The sequence below is a fragment of the Copadichromis virginalis genome, unplaced genomic scaffold, assembly GCF_057382275.1.
Source record: "Copadichromis virginalis isolate Kocher_CV1m ecotype Utaka unplaced genomic scaffold, C_Virginalis_male_GT1.1 unmapped_scaffold_1, whole genome shotgun sequence".
Lineage (NCBI taxonomy): Eukaryota > Metazoa > Chordata > Actinopteri > Cichliformes > Cichlidae > Copadichromis > Copadichromis virginalis.
The window spans coordinates 7967788-7991357 of NW_028188589.1; the positions used below are offsets into that span (position 1 = coordinate 7967788).

Sequence of the window (23570 nt, forward strand, 5' to 3'; positions counted from 1 at the left end):
AGGAGCTGCATCTGGTGGCTTCCAGTTTCCTGGAACTATGTGACAAAACGATAGAGTATCCAGCATCCAAGCGCTACTACAATGGAGAGGCCTTCAAAGATATGGTGAGAAGTTAGACTGCTAAGAATAAGACTGGGGATGCCTAGTGTTAGAGATCAATCACCTGAGCTTTTCTTTGTATTGTTGTGTGTTCTGTTTAGACTGAGGAGGACTGGAAAAAAGTTAAGATGAGTGATGTGGGGAGGAAACTGCAGGAAGAACATAAAAAGCTGGTAAATGAAACCCAGTCAGCGTTCGTAAGCCTAATATCATAGGTGGGTATTGGAGCTGAGTATCATCACTGATTTCTAGAACCTGTTCAATTCCAATTCACAAGGTCCCAATTAGATTCCATTTAATTCTTACTCAGAGAGTCAGAAACATTATAATTCTGATCATTTATCAGTACTGACACTTGTGAAACTTCATCAGAGGTGTGAGCATCACAGCAGATGCTTTTGTGTCAAAGTAACTGAGGATAAAACACAAAACCATGAAGCAGATTTTCCTGGCCTAGCTTTTTACAGTAGATAACCTTAAAAATATTATTCTGCAGTAGAACAAAAGCAGACGAGAACCACGACTCAACAAATGTACATTGGCTGATGCTGCTGAAGTGATTCAGAGGTTTTAATAAGAGGTTTTAATAGAGACACAGCAGAGCATTTTGCAGTTTCACTTAATTTGAAAAAAATAAATAAAATTTGGTATTGAACAGCAGAAATGAGGCTGTCTTGTCGGAAGTCATTAAAAAAAAATGGCTGTAAACAACGGTAGACTGCTTCATAACAAGCAAGCGAATAATGCCAAAAACAGAGATTTGAGATGGGAAACGGTGTTCTTAAAGTACACTGAGAGAGGCAGAGAGCTGTGCTGTGTTGTTTTTCTGTGTGTGTTTTAATGGTGGTGGAAGCAAACCAGCAAAAGTAAGAGGGAATTCATGACAATGTTTATGTCAAGCGAAATGTGTCTTCTTTTGCTGCTGGTTTGGTTAGAGAGAGACAAAACGTGCAGCTTCAGGATCTGAGCAGCTTTCAGCACCAACGGCATCACAGCTCAGACTTGGATTCAGGATTAAGCCCTTTATGTTTGACTGTAGTGATTGTAGCTCTGTCCTTGTTATTAATCGCTTTAGTCAAACACAGCTATTGTTTGCTGGGATGTGTATATCCTTGACAGTTTGTATCTCAGAGTTATCAAAGACACTGTGGATAATCATCAAGAGATTGTTGTTCTCTTAATAATGACCTATTTGATTGTTTGTTTTTTCTTCTTCTTACAGATTCTGGTATTTGGCCAAAAGAGAGCTTCACAATTCTTGGCTTCACCTGTGGTAGAAAAATGACTAAAGTTATGCAACACTCTCTAAAATTAAAGCTATGCAACGCTTTAACATGAATGGCGAAGGAGTGCATCTCTTTCACTGTCTCTTCCTGTCCTCTTCTCAGTCTTTGTTGTGGCACCTCTGCTATGTGTTATAGAAAGCACTTGGAATCATGTTCAATACAAAAACACCAAACTCGTGGGATTGCCCTAGCAAGCAGTTGGTAAAAACTAATTAAAACTGATATATTTCAGCTTCACTTTCTAGCTGCAAAAGCACGTTTCTGCAAAAGCATGCAGTTTCCTGTCAGCACTTTTTGGCACAGAGTGTACTCAGAGTTAGGCCTTTCTTATATAAAGCAATATAATCAGCATATAAACATTTAAGATGATCAATTTAAAGCTCAACAGTAACTGCTATAAATATTATAACTACACATGTAGTGCTTTTGCTTAAGTAAATTATAGTTGGGATCATAATAAGAAAACATGTTTTTATTTTCTGTGTACCCTGGGTACAGACCAGTATAAATATGGGATTCTTCCCAATAAATGCTGTCTGATAATGCTTCATATTGCATTAAACACTAGATATGTAAGCAAACAAACAAAAACCCATAGAAGCCAGTTTTAATTATTAAATGTGACAATTACATGGAGATGGAAAGTAAACATGCTTATACACGTCTCTGTGATTACAGAAAATCCACACAGATGCTGTCAGAGCAGAGAATCTTTGATTTATCAGAATGATGAATGCAAATGATTTCATGAAATCTCACTCTTGTTCTGGGTTGTAAAATTCACCTGTCCAGTTAAACCGAATCCTTTGCAACACAGTTCTAAGAACCCTACCAACCTCATCCTCAGCTCTCTGCCTGTTGTCCTTTTCAGCTGAGTATTCATCCACATGTGTTTCAACTTCTCTCTCATTTTCAAGCAAATTGCTCAGGCTCTCAGCTTCAGCACAGTTACCATATGGCCACTCTCTGAGGTCTTCTGTGTTCAAGCCAAACAAATTCTTACATGATCTGCAAGGCTTCATTCTGGCACCATCACGGAGACAAAAAGCCTCACACCTGATATTTCCAGGTACTTCAATTGTTCCATCAAAGTAATCTTTCTGGACTGTGTTTGGATAATAGGTCATCACCGCACCAGATACATATTTATGCCATTTGCTAAGACAGGAGGCAGCAATCATAATTTTGCCAGCGTTAGGACCTTTGGTGGACATGGAGACTCCGCAGTACCTTTCTGATTTGTTGGTTTGGGATTTTTGAGAAATGCAGATGGTTCTCTTCTAAGTCCAAGTCTGTGAGGAGATCTTGCAGACTCTGCTTTATTTGCTCTTCATTCTCTGAGTTATTTTGCAGGACGATCTGAAAACAGTTACAGATCTGGTCAAAGTGTTGCACCTGATTATATAGTTGTTTTTCATAGAAAGTTGATCAACATGTTTGTTTCGCTGCTTGACTTGTTTAACTATGCAGGACCATTGGATGCTTTTGATTTAGACATTTTAAGATAGGGGGTGAAACATGTCACAAAAATCTATTTAATTTTAAATCAATAAGCAAAAATCCATCTTTGTTCTCACTAATTTATAATTAAATTTGCTAATTGACCTTTTTTTTTCTATTTTGCTATGCCGGGCTGTCAAAACACGCTGAATTTAGAGTCTTTGAGCTGACTTAACAGATCCAGCAGCTACACAGTGACAGCATCATATACGCCTTGAAGACTGTAAGCATCTCCAATAATGAGTCTGTTAGACATTATTTAGAACTAACAAATTCTGAAGCAAGTCTCCAGCTCTCCTGCAGTCTCTGTGTTTGGTGGAGAAGTATAGCTAGAAGCATATGTTGAAGTATAAGGTACAGTATGGATTTTCTTTGGATTTCTCAGTAAAAAAGCACTTTGCATTATACTTTCCTAAAAACTGGAAGTTTGTCAGATTGACTGAAAATGTGAGAAGAGTTATCTTACCATGTCGAGCACACAGGAGAAGGGACTTCGCCTGGGAAGCTGAGTCGAATACAACTTTAAAGGCCTGGGATATCTTCTCATTAACAAACCCAACACAAAAGGATTAGGGAAGATTTCTTCTGGAGAAAAGGGGATGTTGTTGATTTTGCCCAGAAACAACATGCTGTGAAGGATCTGTTGAGTGAAAACATATTTGCTTATTGTTAGTAGTGATAAACAGGACTGTCTTAAAAGTGTCAAAGGTAACACACCTCATCCACCAAGTGTTGACTTCCCGGAGTCCTGTAAGAGCCCCGAACCATCCTCTTGGTAATCTTGTAGGCATTAGTTTTGAACCTCCTTTGAGAAATTGTTGTCTTCTAAAATGATAATGATCGAGCAGTTAGGGATTTAAAAACACAGGAGATCTGATAACTTTGGCTACAGCAGAGTCTGCAGACATACCTATTTTGCTCTTGGTCGGCCTATTTTAAACATGAGAGACAACATAGTTAGTGAAATGTTGATAACATACAATGACTATCATTGGTGGCTGAAAAGATGCCAGGTAACAAGTGAAAAGCTGCTACTTACCATCGCCACAGTCTAAGAATGAAACAGGAAACACTGAGCGAGTTGCCTCCATCTTAAAGCTGTTGATCATGTGATTTAAAGGAAAGCCACACCCAGCTCTTTCCTGGAATTTTACTCGACTGTAGAAAACTGCTCCATTTGCCCCGCCCACCCATGATCTTTAATATCTACCAAAAACAACCTTTTGGTTGTCAGTAACCAGTCGATCGTTTTCGCGATTAAAAAATGACTTTTTGCGGCGGCGTTCCCACCGCGAGCAGAACTCCGGCTCAAAAACCGCTGTTTTAGAACACTTTTATTTACTTGAGCATTTTAATGGGCTTACTTTGAAACAAAGTGCGATTGAATGATTATTGTTATGTGTTGCCTTGAATTCGGCTATGCTGTCTGTTAGACAGTTGTTTTCCTTTATTGTTGTTTTTGTATTGTTTGTAGCGAACGCTACTGGAATGTATAGATTAAGCTACGTAGCCAAGATAATTAATAATTTAACTGTTGTACATTGGTTGATGATGATTTGCATTGTTACATAGGCTTGCAGAAAAATATATTTGTTTACCGGTAAACTGAATCGAACTTGATGTGCTAATGGACGTTTTTCTGACCTACAGGTCAGGTTTTGTTCCCTCCCTTTGAATTAATCTTCTTCATATTGAAGTGGCGAGCCGGTAGGACCATTCTTTGTTTCCCCTCTTTCCCCCACTTAGCCGTCTTTGGATTACGGACATATTTCCCCATTTGTATGAAGCTGGACTCTAAGGAGGAATACCTTAAAAGTGAACTTTAAAAAGAAGAGGACCAAAAAGGACTTTTGCACAGAAAGATCACAGCATTGATTTATTATTTAATTGTGGGCATTTATGTTGTGTGTTGTGTTAATTATTTTGTTCCATTTCCCCTTTCCTCCATTTATTCAATATATTTTTGGTACAAGATATTGCAGTCTTTGGTCTCATCATTCACACCATCTAGGCTCCATAAAGAACTATTTCTTCTGCGCGTCAGTCAGTAAACTCATCCATTGAAATAAACTAGTCCTTAAATAACTTTGAGTTACACAGTGGCAAATGTAATAGAGAAAGACACAGGGCCACCTGAAATCTGTCGTCCTATCTGATTCAAAACCAACATGTAGGAGAATCTGGAATCTTTGATTTTGAGTTAAAAATAAAATATGGATAAAATGCAGAAATGTTTTTACTAACATGTACTAACAGAGACTTGGAGGAGAGAGACCTAATGTTTAATAATCCACATTTCACTGTTTTACTCTTTGGTTCAGATGTGGATACTGTATTGTTCTTTCTTTGTGATTGTTTATGTTTAAGTTGTTTGTTGCTGGTTTTTAGTTTGTTTTTTGTCTGTTTGGGAGCTGACACAGTCTCTATGGAGATGGGTTTTTGGGGGGTAGCAGGAGGAGAGAAGCTGCAGAGAGGCGTGTAAGACTGCAACTCTGCTTCCTGGTCCCAACTCTGGATAGTCATATTTTGGGGGGTTTAATAAACTACTACTGCATGATGTAAAGCTGAAGTATTACACAGCTTTATGAACCTCCTGTTATCCTGGTAGACGAGTACAGCAATAAATCTTTTACTTGAACATCTTCTGGCTCCAATAAGCTTTGAAATGTGACCATGAAGTTAGAGACACACTGACTGAAACCCACAGCTGTGACTGTGGATCACATCCACACACAGTGTAGCTGCTGTCTCTGTGTGAGGTCTGTGTATATATGTACATATTTATGCTTATATTCATATTCTCTTATTCCCCTTTATTTGATATCCTAATTCTGTGCTGTGTAAAGATTTGTCGGTGTTCTGCTGCTACAAACTGGATTTCCTGGAGGATAAACATGAGGGATTCATAAAGTTCTATCTCTCTGTTAAAATCCCCCAAAATCAATGAAATGTGACTTTCAGGCAGACGTGTTTTTAAAAGAGTCTCTTTAATGGAAAAATGTGTTTTTAAAACCAGCCAATAGGAGCGTCTGTGGATATCAGCTGAGGCTGAACTCAGGAACACCATCACATATAAATACACAGAATTAAATCACTAGATAAAAGACGTCATTAAATAAGGATCAAATCAACATGTCAGAGGTCAAAGGTCAGTCAGAAGAGGTGTGGTTAAACACTGGCAGTGCAGTGACCTAATGCAGTTTGGTTACCGCCACGGGAAAAGCCCCGCCCCCTCTGAGCCTCCGCTGTGTCCTCAGCACATCCAGGAGCAGCAGGTCAGAGGGGGCGGGGCCATGTCAGGACTTATTTTAAGTAAAATTTAAAGTGGAGCGACGGCAGGAGTCACACAGCAGTAACCAGCTCTGTCTGCCAGGGTCAAAGGTCAAACAAGTCCTGCAGCTGACCCACACACAGACTTACACTGATCCACAGAGAGTGATGAATCCACACATCACTCGGCTGGAGGAAGCTGGGTTTTGTTAGATTATAATATTATTTTATGCCATGTTATACCCCTAATTAAAGATTGTGAATTATTATGTAGTTTTAGTTTGCATTATTCTCCTGAATTAGAAGAAGCTGATAACTATTGCATTAGTTAAACTGATGTGCATTATATTAAACTGCTGATTTATTGTGAATGAATGATATTGTTTATGATGCATTATACTGCTGAGTTATAAGAAATACTGTTTGCAGAAAGTCATCGCCTTATTTGTCTGATTAGAAGAGAACATGCTGGAGTTTTCTGCCCCATCTCAGCAGGAGCAGATAAACAGGGAGCCAAGGTCGTAGCTTAGGCGCTGTGTGAGAGAAAGCATGTGAATGTTTAGGCTTTTATGATAAGGTGGAGGCACCAGAGGCTATAAGAGTTTGAGCAATGCTCCACCATTTTGAGATCTGAGGCTGTCTGCATCAGTGTCCATCTCCCACGTGTGTGATCATTAAAATCATCGTTTGACTCAACCCGACCGGACCAGTGTTGTTATTGTGGTTTTTCTCTTGTCTCCATCCCCAATATTTTGAACTCGTAACATTTTCCACACCGTCCAATCAGAAACTAGTGTTGACGCTGAGACCCGTCTCTGTAACAGGAAGTCCATGAACAGGCAGACCCTCTGCAGCAGGCTGACCTGTGACCTCTGAGACAGAGGGAGGAGTTTGTGTCAGCAGGGGGCGCTGCAGCATCGCCTGAGAGCTTTAAGAACAACAGCAATAAACAGGAAGTGAAAGTCACACTTCTGTTGGTGTGCGTTATCAGCAGACCCCACCCTCTGCAGGAAGCTGAGATAAGAAGCAGCCAATCACAGAGCAGAGAGCGTGTGACTTCCTGTTCCTGCTGTTACTGTGACAACAGCTCCTGGGACAGAGAGCAGCTTTCTAAAGAGGAAAGATGCTGCTGTCACCCCCGGGTGTCATGTGACCCGCCTGATGTACCGATTTAAGACTGTAAGAACAATAATAACAACATGTTTTAGTCAGGTGATCCATGCAGAGCAGATCCATGTGACCAAACACAGCTGGATCACATGTTTCCTCTCCTGGAAACAGAAAGCCTTCATGTATAAAGGCTCATGTACCCACTGAGCCCTGCTCTCAGATCTGTGAGGCTTTAACAAACAACAGTTTAAAGTCATGTTTAGCATCTTCTGTCAGTGTGGAAGGTCACACACTTTCCTGAGTGTTGAACCCTGAACTACTAGCTGTTCATGTCAGCCTGGACATAAATACAGACCTGCCTGCTGTCATAGACCCCAGCACTCACATGTTACTTATAAGTGACTCATATGTATGCATGTATATATTGTGTATATTGTGCTATTTCTTACTTAGTGTGTTGTGTCTTTGTTCCTGTTTGTGCTGCAGCACTGTAACCTAAATAATTTCCCCTGGGGATCAAAAAAGTATTCTGATTGTGATTAAATGAAAGCAGTCAGAGCAGAGGACGGTGATGTAAGGAATGGGATTTTAATCAGCCAGTCTCCTTTAACTCTCAGCATCACAAAGTAATGTGGTAACATCTGGACTGATGTGTTTACTGTCAGCTAGTTTAAATGCTGTAGGCTGCAGCCGCTGCTCTAACACTATAACTGTAACAGGGCTCAGTGCTGCTTCTAACAGTCTGAGCTGCTTCAGGCTTTATTTGTGAGGAGCACAGCAGCTTACAAACACGTGGCTGGGCCTGGACCCAAAGGAGTGTTTGTTAAAGCCTGCAGTGAATCCAGCAGCAGAATGATGGAAATGCAACACAGCAATGATGAAGAGGAGCAGCATTAAAGCCAAAGTCCAGTTCATACAGTTAGGTCCATAAATCAAATAAGGGAAAATAAAATGTTGTTGGATGCACCTGTCTGCAGCCTTAATGCTCTCTGGTCGCTATGGTAACGCGTAAACATTTCTTTCAAAATAAGACACACGACTACAACACGGGAAAAGACCCAGGGAAACGAAGTTAACGATAAAAACCCTGAAAACCATTGTTGGATTTATATTTTATCATTGTCATTGTTATTGGGGAATATCTAACCATATATGCTTAGAGGTGTAGAACCAATTGTGTAATGATAGTAGTCTTTAAAGACTTTGTGTGACTCCAGAGTGCTCTGGCATTCACACCCACGACCTGGGATCATGGGAGAGGTGCTACCTTCTTATTGTTTTGTGGTAGGATGTCTGTTTTAGTCTAAGTGCCTTTTGTTTAGATGAACTGCTGGACTTCCAGACCAGCAGGTTTAGGGAAGTCGTTTATGGGGTCACACTCTGACTCCACACACACACACACACACACACACACACACACACACACACACACACACACCTACGTAACATACAGACTGGTACCTTTGTTCACGTGTATGTTAATGAACCTATGTATATTCATGTAACCTCAATAAAAGAACAGTGTTACGAGGGAACGGACGAGAGCGACTGTGGTCAAGCGAAGGAACGGCATTGGTCCAGTTCTCTCCCGTGCACGAGAAACATAAAGAACTACTCGTGTCTTGGGTGAACCCATTGTGAGATCTAGCCCCACGCTATCATGTGATTTCCTGTGATCAAATGTCCCAGGATGTGAGTGGGCGTTAAGACGTCCATGTCCCTCTTCAAGCAACTTAAAGAAGTCCAGACGCTTTTCTTTCCAAGCTCCTTCAACAACATCATTCATAGAACAGCTTCCAGCTTCTTTTGCTCGGCTACAGTTTGGATGGATTTGCATTTAAAGATGCAACAAGACTAAAATGGTTAGGGTCAGGAGGTCAAAGGTCAGAGCTCCTGTGGGTCTGAGGGCGGCCTCACGCTGGAGAAGGATGAAGGAGTCTGACCTGAGCCAGTGTTTGACATGAACACATCAGCACTGCTGTCAGTGAGCCTAACGACAGCCGTTAGCATCATTTCAGTGTTTCAGTCATAAAAACACTTCCTGTCTCTGTGGTGGTTACAGTGACATCATGCAGTTTGTGCTTTGACCTCCAGAGGGCGACAAATCAGCACAGACAGAGAGCTCCATTCAAACTTTGCTGCCATCAGGAATAATTCTTCAAATATAATCATCAGTGTTTGAGCAGTTATGATATCAGGGACAATCTAGACATGTGTGACAATACTGAACATGTCACATGACACACCTCAAACATCATGTGATCCACTCTCAGTCTGCACTTTCATTCATGACTTCAACAGGTTGAAATGAGCTTTGAAGAAACATTCAGTGAAATAAATCTTTCATGGATTCATGTGAGCAGCAGATGAACTTTGTACCAACAACATCTTCAATAACAGAGTCTGAATGAAGCTCAGGTGTTGATGCTGCTCCCTGATTGGACGCTTGCTTTCAGCTCTGCTCTCAGTCTTTACTGCACAGGTGAAGGTAGAAAGTGTGACTGGATCTATAGACTGGAAACAGAGAAACATGCTGAACATTTGAAGCTTTGCAGCAGAAATGTTCATGTTACAAATACAGCAGAGCTGATCTGGGATCAGTGTGTTCACACCTGCAGCTACAACAAGGTTTCATGTCTCCACACGTCAGCATGTGAACTTTACTCTGACTCAGTCTGAGCAGTCAGACGGCATATTTTTAAAGTTAACACATCAGCACACACAGAGCTGAGCCCCTCCCACCTGTGCTGAGTTTCAGGTGGAGCCCCGCCTCCTTCCAGGAAGCAGCTCACCTGTGTGTCCGTGTTTAGTGTCCAGGTGTGGAGTGGAGCTTGTTGTTGGTGTGTGAAGAAACTGTAAGTTTGCTTTGTTTCCTCCTTTAACAGTTTGTCTTTAGGAACTTTACTGTTTGTTCAGCTCGTGTTTGATTTCTTCACACAACAAACTGTGTGTGTTTGTATTTCCGGTCTCTCCATTAAAGTCAGTGTGTAATGTTTCCTGGCTAACATCAGCTGTGTGCAGCTTAGTTCAGCACAAATCTGCCGCTCCATAGTTCACGGTAACGGACTCACAGCTGGACCAACGAGGCCGAGTGTGTCCGCCACTCTGAGCTACGTTCGTGTTTGTGTACTTGTAGTTTGTACTTTGAGTTCACTCAGAGCCCACAGAGGACGCAGCGTACGTGATGACGTCACAGCCCTTTACCTCCTTTACTGTCACTGTGATTAATATTTACACACGAGACACCTGCAGAGCTCTGACGCTAAGCTAGCACACAGCATGCTAACGCTAAGCTAACCTAGAACCCAGAGTGAGTTAAAGCTGAGTAAACACTGACCCCAGACCAGCACCGTGATTTGATTTTGATTTTATTGATTAGCATTCAAATATCTCAGTGAAAACAGAACAAAAATCGACCATAAAGCAAGTAAGCATGAAACAAGGCTAATCAAAAGGTATTGGCTGAAGCATTTGCTTATTACGCCAACCCTTTTCACAAAATATCTTTTTGCACGCAGCTCCTGTACACAGGGCCTGAAGCAAATAAGAAAACAAAGCAAAAACCAAACAAACAAACAAGAAAAAAAAACTTTCCACCTTAGATAAGTAACTACATCAAAGCAAAAGAATCAAGAGGTTGTTTTTTTTTTTTTTTTTTGCTCTTTTCATTCTTGATTTATATATTTTTCTAATACTCTATTTTTAAACATGTTTTTAAACAAGGAAAATGAACTACACCTTTTTAAATCCCTGTCAGAACTATTCCACAGGTTAACTCCTCTAACAGAAACACATCTCTGCTTTATATTTGTCCTTATCTTGTTTTTTTTAAAGAAATCTCTTCCCCTTAAGTCATATTGACTCTCTCTGACTTTGAACAGCTTCTGAGTACTGGGGCAAAGCAAGTTATTTTGTGCTTTATACATTATCTGTGCCATTTTATATTCAACTAAATCATAAAATTTCAGGGTATTCAGATTAATAAACAAAATGTTAGTTGGTTCTATATAGTTTGATTGGTTTATAATTCTTATAGCTCTTTTTTGTAACTTGAAAATAGGAAGAGTGTTCGTTTTATATGCATTACCCCATATCTCCAGACAGTAAGTCATACATGGAAGCAACAGAGTACAATAAAGTGTGTATAATGATTTTTTGTTCAGGACATGCTTTGTTTTATAGAGAATAGCAATGGTTTTTGACATTTTTGTTTTCACAATGATAAAGTGAGCTGCTGCTGCTGAACTTGAACAGGTAACAAAGTGATGAGCAGTCAGGCTGCAGGTTTCTACCTGTTCATGTTTCTACAGTAGAATCACTTTGAAGTGTCTTTGTGCTGTTTCATCTTTGATTTGTGTTCATAAACACTCAGAGAAACATCACGTGACCTCATCAGGATCTGTGTTGGTGTGTGGGGCTGTACCTCAGCTTCATGTTGTTACATGCTCATTTGTTCATTTTACACAGTAACATCAAAGTAATGTTATGAGGAGTAATGAAGTAACGTACTCCATTACTTTTAATTAAAGTGTTCTGTGTAATATGTGTAATAATGACTGTTTTGAGTAATGACCAACACTGATCACAACAAAGAGGAAATGCCTCCAACATGCACAAACATTTGAGCCACAACATGCAGTTAATGTGCACAAATGTCTTTGATATGCTGCTCAGTGATGGTGGTGACTGTCAGAGCAGAGCTACTGAGAATCAATAAGTAATATCAATGATGGGATCAGAATCACTAAATTCTTCTCATCCCTGTCAGTATCATACATGTGCTGTATAATGTGATAAATGTAGAGGTGCTGGCTGTTCTCTCACTCTGCTGTTTAGCTGTAAAGGACGCCTCCCTGCCTTTGTCTCATTCATGACCTTTAATAGTCTCTTCTAACATGCAGAGATCTGTATGATCTGTTTCATAGAGTCTAACCAGCCTGTACAGGTAACAACAACAGTCACTGCATCACTGACACACAAACGTCATCTCTGTCAATAACAACATTCATACATGGAATAAAAACACATCAGTGGATCATTGCTGGAGCTGATGTTTGTGCTCCTGGTGCAAAGGCTCTCAGTTTCCTCCTTGAAATAACATCAGTGGTGGGTCAGCGACATGCTTTCTTTCCCTCTCAGGTTTAAATATCTGGGACTCTCCACCGTTTGGTTTTAGAGCTGAAGAAGCTTCTCAGATGAAACGTCTTCCAGAAACTTAAAGACGTCTCTTTTCTCTCCAAGCTCCTTAGATCACATGACCTGGATGACTGAACCTACAGACATATTGACCTGGTTTCATGGTCACATGACAGGTCAGAGGTCAGCAACTGTAACTCAGTTCCTCCTGTTAATGTGAACTCACTGAGTGTTTGTGGTTTACCTCTCAGACTGACTGAAGATGATGATGGAGGAAGAGAAGGACAGAGCAGAGTCTGCAGGGTCCAGCTGTCCGTCTGTGAGGAGTGACCGGTCCAAAGGTCAAAATCCAGAGTTCAGTGGTGAACCTGGAGCAACGAGGTCAGAGAGCTGAACTCACTGAGTAACAGAAATAATTCTGCACTGACATTATAATCAGTGTTGACTCTGGTTGATTGTCTGACTGTGTTTGTGAGCTGAGAGGAAATGAAAATGAGTTTGTAACAAAAATCAGTTTTGTCCAGTTTTCCTGTAAAAAGCTGAACTCTAATCTAAGAGGATGTTACTGACAGGAAACAGCTGCATTATCTGCAGTCTGTGTGATCACAGCTGCTTCAATCATGTTTGTGTCTGCAGAGGTCAGAGGTCACAGTCTGCAGGGTCCAGCTGTCCGTCTGTGAGGAGTGACCGGTCCAAAGATCATAATCCAAACTTCAGTGGTGAACCTGGAGCAACGAGGTCAGAGAGCTGTGATGACTCCTTTACATGTTTGTGTTTCCTGGATAAATATGACCTGAAACATCCTCAGATTGTTACAAAGATTCATTAAAAAGAAAACAATGAAAGAGAAAAGATCCAAATGTTCGACTTGGTCATTTGCTGTTTGAGGACAGTGATGCTCATATCTGTGGGGAAAGTGTGACCTGAGTGGGTTCATGTTTGTCTTTAAAGAACAGAGCTGCTCTGATTCTCTTTGTGTCTGATCTGTTAAACAGTCTGAGAGGTCACACAGAGACCCAGCAGCTAAAGCCTGGATCATACTGGCTGCTGTTACTCCATCAGGACAACACTGAACCACAGTGGTGTGGATGTAGTGGATAAATCCCACCATACTGATGCTCAGAGTTAACCACAGGGAACAAAACCAGATGTTACCTTCAGATTGTGACCTTTGGAGTGGACGATGCAGATTTCAATAGAGAATAAATGTTGTTGTTTTTCAGCTGTGAAGAAAGAATCTAATTTTCTGAACTTAAGAATTTATGATGCTGGAAACAACATGGAGACTATAACACAACATTTCCACTGTGTTCATAGAATGAATGTAAAACTGTCAGACATTCATTAAATATGCAAAATGTCTACAGAAGCATCAGAGGGTCAGACGTGAAGCACTCAGTGATTTTGATCAAATGACTCATCAGTTATTGATCTGTACTACACTGATCTACCACGTTAGTAAAGCTGGTGTTCTGGTGGTGGAGGGAGACTCGGATCATGTTCTGGTTTTGGAGCAGTGATCTGCTGATGGTTCAGTTTGATGAGCTTCTTCAAAATCATCCCTGACATCACCACTGAAAGGACGTCCATGAAAACAGACTGAAAATTACTGATATGTTCACAATCTGAGAGTTTAAAACTTGACAGACTTGATTCAGATGAAGTTATTTGAGCAGAAACTCCTGGATCTTTATCCTGTGTTGATCTAATCCTTCATGGTTCCTCCACAGAGTGGAGCAGCAGAGCTCAGAGGTTCCCAGTGGTCAGTCTGCCCAGCAGCATCAAACACAGCTGGACTCCATATTTATGGTCTGTACATGTACAACAACTACTGTTACATCTGTTCTGTTCACAGTCATCTCCATGCTGCTCTTTGTAGACCAGTGGATCGTCAGTGTGTCCAACATGGATCTGATGTTTGGCTCCATGATTTCAGTCTGATTGGCTCATTCATAAATATTCTGTTCCAGCTGCTGGAGGACAACATCATCACTTTTGTGAAGAACGAGCTGAAGAAGATCCAGAAGGTTCTGAGTCCAGGTTACCCAGAATGCTTAGAGAGTCAGAGGAGCAGCAGCAGAGAGGCATTTGTGAAGATCACAGTGGACTTCCTGAGGAGAATGAAGCAGGAGGAGCTGGCTGACCGTCTGCAGAGCAGTAAGAGGATTTATCTAAAGATTTAAGCTGCTGGATAAATGAACATTTTCCAGAGATGGAAGATGGAGCAACATGTTTTAAAGATTAGTTCTTTTTGGAATTGAGTGTTTATTTTTCTTCTCATTCAGAACTTCAAGCTGCAGTTTGTCATCGTAACCTTAAATCCACCCTGAAGAAGAAGTTCCAGCGTGTGTTTGAGGGCATCGCTAAAGCAGGAAACCCAACCCTCCTGAATCAGATCTACACAGAGCTCTACATCACAGAGGGAGGGACTGCAGAGGTCAATGATGAACATGAGGTCAGACAGATTGAAACAGCATCCAGGAAACCACACAGACCAGAAACAACCATCAGACAAGAAGACATCTTTAAAGCCTCACCTGGAAGAGACGAACCAATCAGAACAGTGCTGACAAAGGGAGTGGCTGGCATTGGGAAAACAGTCTTAACACAGAAACACAGCCTGGACTGGGCTGAAGACAAAGCCAACCAGCACATCCAGTTCATATTTCCATTCACTTTCAGAGAGCTGAATGTGCTGAAAGAGGAAAAGTTCAGCTTGGTGGGACTTGTTCATCACTTCTTTACTGAAACCAAAGAAGCAGGAATCTGCAGCTTTGAAGACTTCCAGGTTGTGTTCATCTTTGATGGTCTGGATGAGTGTCGACTTCCTCTGGACTTCCACAAAACTACAATCCTAACTGACCCTAGAAAGTCCACCTCAGTGGATGTGCTGCTGATAAACCTCATCAGGGGGAACCTGCTTCCCTCTGCTCGCCTCTGGATAACCACACGACCTGCAGCAGCCAATCAGATCCCTCCTGACTGTGTTGGCATGGTGACAGAGGTCAGAGGGTTCACTGACCCACAGAAGGAGGAGTACTTCAGGAAGAGATTCAGAGATGAGGAGCAGGCCAGCAGGATCATCTCCCACATCAAGACATCACGAAGCCTCCACATCATGTGTCACATCCCAGTCTTCTGCTGGATCACTGCTACAGTTCTGGAGGATGTGCTGGAAACCAGAGAGGGAGGACAGCTGCCCAAGACCCTGACTGAGATGTACATCCACTTCCTGGTGGTTCAGGCCAAAGTGAAGAAGGTCAAGTATGATGGAGGAGCTGAGACAGATCCACACTGGAGTCCAGAGAGCAGGAAGATGATGGAGTCTCTGGGAAAACTGGCTTTTGATCAGCTGCAGAAAGGAAACCTGATCTTCTATGAATCAGACCTGACAGAGTGTGGCATCGATATCAGAGCAGCCTCAGTGTACTCAGGAGTGTTCACACAGATCTTTAAAGAGGAGAGCGGACTGTACCAGAACAAGGTGTTCTGCTTCATCCATCTGAGTGTTCAGGAGTTTCTGGCTGCTCTTCATGTCCATCTGACCTTCAGCAACTCTGGACTCAATCTGCTGGAAGACAAACAAACAACCTCCAAGAACTCTAAATTATTTAACAAACCAAAACTTCAATCTCTCCACCAGAGTGCTGTGAACAAGGCCTTACAGAGTCCAAATGGACACCTGGACTTGTTCCTCCGCTTCCTCCTGGGTCTTTCACTGCAGACCAATCAGACTCTCCTACGAGGTCTGCTGACACAGACAGGAAGTAGCTCACAGACCAATCAGGAAACAGTTCAGCACATCAAGAAGAAGCTCAGTGAGAATCTGTCTGCAGAGAAAAGCATCAATCTGATCCACTGTCTGAATGAACTGAATGATCGTTCTCTAGTGGAGGAGATCCAACAGTCCCTGAGATCAGGAAGTCTCTCCACAGATGAACTGTCTCCTGCTCAGTGGTCAGCTCTGGTCTTCATCTTACTGTCATCAGAAGAAGATCTGGATGTGTTTGACCTGAAGAAATACTCTGCTTCAGAGGAGGCTCTTCTGAGGCTGCTGCCAGTGGTCAAAGCCTCCAACAAAGCTCTGTGAGTAAATCTGTGATCATGTTTATTTTTAAAATGTTGATTAAAAGTGGTCATAGATTTCTTCCATGACAGATCCATGTCCTAAAACCATGAGACAGCGTAGTTGTATAGTATAAAAGAAAAAAGGAGAACTTTTGACCACAATATTGTAACTTGAATGAACTTTTGATACAGCCTTTAAACATAAAATTTATGAACAGAATCGGTGACAAAGGGCAGCCCTGGTGGAGCCCATCACCCACCGGACTTATTACTATCCAACGTATTGCCGGCTATGCCAACCAAGCTCTTGCAATGGTTGTAAAAGGATCGAATGGCCCGTAGCAATGGCCATGAAATGTTTCTCAGTTTTATTATTTTCAGTCACATCTGTTTTTGATTATTAACTGAATATTTTAAAATTCAGGCTTTTTATGTTATACAAAACATCATATTTTCTTATGATGTCTTGTATTGATTCTGAAGGAATAGTTTTCATCAGTATCGCAGATACCAGCCTGAATTTTACTTTGTATTGGATCAGAAAGGAAATCAGTGGCATCACACATCACTTACAGCAACTTCAGTACCTCTTCATTTTAATAAACTGGGGGGAGGTGCACCAAGATTCAGTATGAGATAAAGAATTATTTTTAACTGTAAGGTTGGAGAAATCTGTTGTTTGAAATTGGAAGAACGGGTCATCTTAAAAATCACTGCATTGTAGTTTTATTCAGGCCCCTTCAATCTGTGATCGCTGTTGCTTTGCATTGTAAATGCTACTATTACAAAAGTCACAAATATTAGTGTATGTGTGTGTTGTTGGGTAATAAACCAAAAGAACAGAATCTACCAGCACCTCACTGATTTCTGCTTAAAAACAATAAAAAAGCAATAAAGCTCTGATTTGTTTGGTTGATCTTGTCTCCCTTCCACCTTGATTTCAGACTGAGTGGCTGTAACCTGTCAGACAGAAGCTGTGAAGCTCTGTCCTCAGTCCTGAGCTCCCAGTCCTCCCATCTGACAGAGCTGGACCTGGGTAACAACAACCTGCAGGATTCAGGAGTGAAGCTTCTGTCTGCTGGGATGAAGAGTCAATACTGCAAACTGGAAACGCTGAGGTCAGATCAAGCAATATCAATTTTTTTTTCATCAATTAACATCATTTAATCAATTTCATTTGGAAAAAATTAACAGTGTTTATGTTTTGTTTTTTTAATGAATCCATGCAAGTCACAGTAAACTGCCACATTTGTCTTTTGTAACATGAGGCAATAAGGATTCCAGCATGTCCTGAAACAGTGTTGAAATATTGTAAATGTAGTAGCTCCTCATGGCACCATGAATATACTTTAACACAAGTGTTTCATGTCTTCTTGTCATCCTTTCTTCAGACTGAGTGGCTGTAACCTGTCAGACAGAAGCTGTGAAGCTCTGTCCTCAGTCCTGAGCTCCCAGTCCTCCCGTCTGACAGAGCTGGATCTGGGTAACAACAACCTGCAGGATTCAGGACTGAAGCTTCTATTTTCTGCAGTGGAGAGTCCAAAGTGTACAATTCTCAGGTCAGGATTCAGTCTTTTCTGATGATGATTTAAAACCCGAGTCAGGTCGATAAATGGCTTACTCATTTACAACAGACATGATTTGTCAAATCACCTTATATCTAACCCAAAGGTCCCGTGTTTTACTACTTTGATTTTTTAGTAAAACACAGGACCTCTTAATATTTATCTAAGAGACCATATATAATTTTTTTCCCTGGATCATGTGTGTACCCTCCTGGTTGGAGCTCCAGCAGCCTGTATCAGTGAATGGGACTTTAAATGAAATTGCAGCCCCTGTCAGGAAGAGGTCTGAGTGACACACAAAACAGAAAATATGAGCACTGCATGTGTCTGAGGCTACTCAGATACAGACCTGAATGAGACACTAACTTTGTCTCTGAGAGATAACTTTTATTATTAAATACACTTCATTTCTCATCTGTGTAGAGAATGTAGAGTTTGACATGCTAATATTACAAAATGAAAAATCACACTGAGTCACAAAGAAATTGTTTTGGAGTATTTATGGTTCAGCTGATGAAATTGTTCAAACAAACCAGTAATTTACACCGAAACAGCACAAGTGAAACTTTTTCGAGGGACTTACACTAAGCTTGTCCTGGTACACCTGTAGAGCCCAGCTTCTATGGACCATGAGCTTAAGTTCTGTGCTGCTCTGATTTATTGCCCGTGCTGTCTTTCAGTTCAGCTTTGTCGAGTCTCTGGTAGGATTTCTTTTACATGACCTGTGTAAAAACAAAACAGGAAACACATTAAGCTGAAGTAAGATGCACAATTTGAAAAATGGGGCACAAAAAATGTTGCTGCTTTCTGGAAAGTGCGTCTAAGAAGACCCAATGGAGAAAGTGAAGAGAAAAATCAAAGATTAAGAAGAAGAAAATGGCAGAGGCAGTTTCTCTTGGACTGCCTGCAGATGGGGTGAGACTCTAGAAACAGGGATGATTGGAGAAAATGCAAAGAGGCCATAGGATAAACCAGGAGATGAATACTCTGGTGTTCTGGGGATAGTGGGAGTGAGAGGGAGAGATGCCAGTAAATGATTTCAAGGATAAATTTGAGAGAATCAGAGCTAAGAAACCAAAGCAAGTGGGGAACTACAAACATATGGACAGACTCATAATTAGGCCAAAGACACATTAAAGCAATTATTACAGGTTTAGAAACAGGGATGGATATGAAGGAGCTTAGCATGAATTTGCATTGAGGAAAGAATAGCAACGAGCATCAGAGGAAACAGTTAGGAAAACTAAAAGGATGTACTGGCAGGAATACTGCAGTACTTTAGGAAGAACTACCGTATTTCCCAGACTACAGAGCGCACCTGAATATTAGCCGCACAAGCTAAAATCAGGGGAAAATCCTGTTTTGTACATACATTAGCCGCACCTGACTAAAAGCCGCAGGTGTTTCAATGTTGACTTATCATATGTAAGAGAATATGCACAAAGCGAATTGTCAGGAAAGAGATGGCTGTTTGGAGACACACCCCTTTTATTAATATTTTGAAAAACAAGTTATGGGTACATATTTGCATAACTTTTTAGGTATATGTACAAGTAGCGGTAATTACAAGTACAAAACATGTACTGTGCTTCATAAATGAGTAACAAATGTAGTACATAACAATAACCTACAGCACACCAGAACAATTGATTCGGACTACCTTTTAGGCTCAGGTGCAGTGACACGGCTTTAACAAGAAGAAAAGTCAGTCATTCACCACCATCTTCCTGCGCACTAAAACCACCAAAGTCCTCTTCTCCAGTGTCGGAAACAAACAGGCTCAGGGTGGCTTCGTCATCCACTCTCAGCTTCTTTCTTTCGTTGTCACTTTCAAAACCAAAGAAATCCTCGTTGTCAGTGTCAGAGTCGAACACCCTCAGAAGGGCCGTGGCGGTGTCCTCCTCTCCATCATGCAGCATTCAGCCCTTCGAAATCTGTTGGTGATCGTGGATGTTTTCACACTTTTCCACGCTGTCAGAATCCAATGGTGGAGTTGGGCATAACTTGCTTTTTGCAAGTTTATCGCCGCTCATCATCCAGGCCTCCAGCTGAACGGGTAGCGCTACTTTGAAGTTTGTTTTTCGCGCTACCTCGTACTGCACTACGTTGCCTGACGGATGGACATGTGACCAACATACCACTCTTGAACCCCGATCCTTCCGCCAGGCAGCGTAGTGCCGTACAACAGCGGAACAAACAAAACAAATCCGCTCATGGACAATCCATAGAAAAGCCGCACCTGACTAAAAGCCGCAGGGCTCAAAGCTTGTGCAAAAAGTAGCGGCTTATAGCCCGACAATTACGGTACACCAGTTCAGAATGTGTGGAGTACAGTTAAGAACATGAATGCAGACAGGAAACAACAGCAGCTGTTGTAAAGTAAATTCAAACTCCTTCATTAAATGCAGCTGGTTGAGTTGAAAACAATGGAGAATGATTGTGTTACGTTGTTTATTCTCTATAGAAATGGAGCAGGAGTGCATGCAGAGCTGGACGTGGGCTGTATATATATGCGTGTATCTGTTTTGTCTGTGAGCAGAGAAAACAAAGCGCTGGAAATGTCATATTGAAATGTTAAATCAGGAAAATCCTGGAGAAGAGGATAGTTCTAATGTTCAGTTTGTAATGTTGAATTCAACACAGCTCTTAAATGCATAAAAATGACTTCACCTGACGTCAGACTGAACAATCGGATTAGCTACTGATATTGATTTAACCCGTTTAGACCTACCATAGAACCAAGTCCGCCAGAGCTTATATTATATTTTTACATGCTGTAGAGCCATTTTTGGGAGCATTTCAAGTTGCTATACATCAATACAACCATTACAGCCTAAATTTTAATAATATGTATGTATTAAGTGCATAGTAATTACATAAATTGCAAAAAAGTGCAATAAACTACAAAAAAATTGAAAATCGTTTTTGTTTTTTTAACATATATTTCTAGTTAGAGAAATTTAAGAGGCTTATCCCTCAAAACTGTAAATACAAAAAAGTTGCACAAAATAGTTTCCCACCTCAGGAAATTTATTTTGAGTGCCTTCATAGTTTTATTTTTGAAATACACCAATTTTTATATACTGCAGGAAAAACGAAAATAAATATTATACTGCAAATTTGCAAAATAACAGCATATGCATCAAAATAAACTATTTCCAGCAGAGCAATATGAGTCCTAAGCATATGTGGAAGGAAACTGTAACCTAGGACAAGCTGATGGCATAAGATGTAAATACAACTCCTCAGGTTTCATATGCAAAAAAAATTATTGCGCTAGCTCACGTGATTACAGTGCTACCGGGATTTAAAAATAGTTGCGCAAAACGGAGTGTGCCCACTCTGACCAGTTTTAAAGGGTTAAAGCAAGAAAATATGGTATTAGCATTAGATGCCAATTCCTATTAACCTTAAATTAGCATTACCTGCTAATGGCGTCTACTTAGCATTAACTCCTCACTAATGTAATGCTAATTCACATCAAATTATCTTTAGCTTTAGCATTAGCTGCTAGCTTCAGCCTACCTAGCACTAGCTGCTCACATTGTTAAAAGGGAAGAGAAAACGATATTAGCATTAGCTTGTAATAATTATTCACCCCTAATTAGAATTAGCCACTAATGGCAGCATACTTAGCATTAACTCCTCACATCGTTATAATGCAAATGATGCTAACTTGCATTAAATTAGACTGCTGTTATTAGCTAATGCTATTTAGCAGTAGCTGCTCACATTGCTATAAAGCAAAGGAAAACGATATGAGCATTAGGTTCTAATGCGTATTTGCCTTAAATTAGACGTAGGTGGGCAGCACGGTGGCACGGTGGTTAGCACTGTTGCCGCACAGCAAGAAGGTCCTGAGTTCAATTCCACCATCAGGCCGGGGTCTTTCTGTGTGGAGTTTGCATGTTCTCCCCGTGTTTGCGTGGGTTCCCTCCGGGTACTCCGGCTTCCTCCCACCGTCCAAAGACATGCAGCTTGTGGGGATAGGTTAATTGGATAATCCAAATTGCCACTAGGTGTGAATGTGCGAGTGAATGTGAGTGTGAATGGTTGTCTGTCCCTGTGTGTTAGCCCTGCGACAGACTGGCGACCTGTCCAGGGTGTACCCCGCCTTTCGCCCTATGACAGCTGGGATAGGCTCCAGCGCCCCCCGCGACCCTGAAAAGGATAAGCGGAAGCGAATGGATGGATGGATGGATGGATGGATAGACGTAGGTGCTAATGGCGGCCTACTTAGCATTAGCAGCTCAGATGTTGTAATGCTAGGGAAAAGAGTGTTAGCATTAGCCGTTCACAATGTTATAAAGTTAAGGGAAATAGTGTTAGCATTAGCTACTCACATTGTTAAAAAGTGTTAGCATTAGTGCATAATGCTAATTCACATCAAATTAGCATTAGTTAATAACGGCAGCCTATTTAGCATTAGCAGATAATGTTGACCTTGGCCCACTGGAAAAGTTCAGAACTAAAGATTTAGGAGTGTTTCTCGATAGCTCTTTCTCATTTGAGAAACAAATAAATTCTGTTATTAAAACCAGCTGTAAGGTTTATATTGTTGATTGTCATTTATGCTTAGAAATATTTACTCATATATGCTTAGAGTTGTATAATCGATTGCATGATGATAGAGGTTTGATCCTTAGTAGTCTGTAAAGACTCTGTGTGCCTTCCAGAGTGCTCTGGCATGCACACAGCACTTGGGGCCATGAGAGAGGTCGTACCCTCTCTTACTGATTTATGGTGTAGGACAGGGGTCTCAAACTCAATTTAGCTGGGGGCCGCTGCAGGCAGAGTCTGGGTGAGGCTGGGCCACATTAGGTTTTCCACAAGAAAGGCATGGTTAAAAAAATTCCAATCCTCTCAAATCTCTTTATTTTTATTTTTTAATACAAAATATGAAAAATAAATAAACAAATTAAGAATTAATAAGAAAATAAATCAATCTGTAATACATAAATAAAATAATAATAAGATATTTTTAGTCAGTGAACTTGTGTGTTTTTTTTCAGTCTTCTATATCTGCTGTATTTAGATTGAAATGTCTGTATTAACAGTTCTATAACCTTCTTCTGAACATGAATGGAACACTGTAGAAAATGAACTGTTCTTCTGAACATGGCTTCTCTTGCCTACTCCTTGCTGCTAGAGACCTGGCAGCGTTTCCTCTCGCATAGCCGAGCCAGATTTGGCCTGAGGGAGGAAGCAGTTGCGACCCTCAGTATGTCTTGAAGATGATCATCCGTAAGTCTGGACCTGTACTTGGACTTATTGAAGTTCAAAGTGGAGAAGAGCTTTTGGCACAAGTATGTGCTACCAAAAAGGCACATGGTCCGCTTGAACATTCGGGAAAGCCGAGGGAAACTAGGGCTCAAGTCTCTCAAAAATTGTCCAAGCTTGTCTGCTTTTCCACTCACCTCCCTGAACTTTGCTTTGAGTTCAGAGTTGCACTGCAGCTCAATGAGCTCCATTTGAAGCACAGAAGGGGCATCTTGCACATCAAAGGAGAAGGGGTCCGCAAAAATGTGAAAGGTGG

General features: G+C 41.1%; 1 protein-coding gene, 1 long non-coding RNA gene and 1 pseudogene across 2 annotated transcripts in view; 2 read left to right on the plus strand and 1 right to left on the minus strand.

Moving 5' to 3' along the window:
• Positions 1-205: 205 nt before the first annotated feature.
• On the plus strand, positions 206-1432 carry LOC146679727 (uncharacterized). The gene is made up of 2 exons (XR_014918515.1): positions 206-314; positions 1322-1432. It is a non-coding gene; the product is annotated as an uncharacterized LOC146679727 (long non-coding RNA).
• Positions 1433-1974: 542 nt separating this feature from the next.
• Positions 1975-4079, minus strand: LOC146679728 (uncharacterized; annotated as a pseudogene).
• Positions 4080-12658: 8579 nt separating this feature from the next.
• The window catches only part of LOC146679729 (protein NLRC3-like), a 14302-nt gene continuing 3390 nt past the window's right edge, over positions 12659-23570 (plus strand). Inside the window, exons 1-7 of the mRNA XM_085450172.1 lie at positions 12659-12782; positions 13038-13139; positions 14132-14210; positions 14372-14558; positions 14687-16487; positions 17414-17587; positions 17861-18028. Of these exons, the coding sequence (XP_085306298.1) occupies positions 12664-12782; positions 13038-13139; positions 14132-14210; positions 14372-14558; positions 14687-16487; positions 17414-17587; positions 17861-18028 (2630 nt within the window). The 5' untranslated portion in view covers positions 12659-12663. The remainder of the gene's footprint in view (positions 12783-13037; positions 13140-14131; positions 14211-14371; positions 14559-14686; positions 16488-17413; positions 17588-17860; positions 18029-23570) is intronic.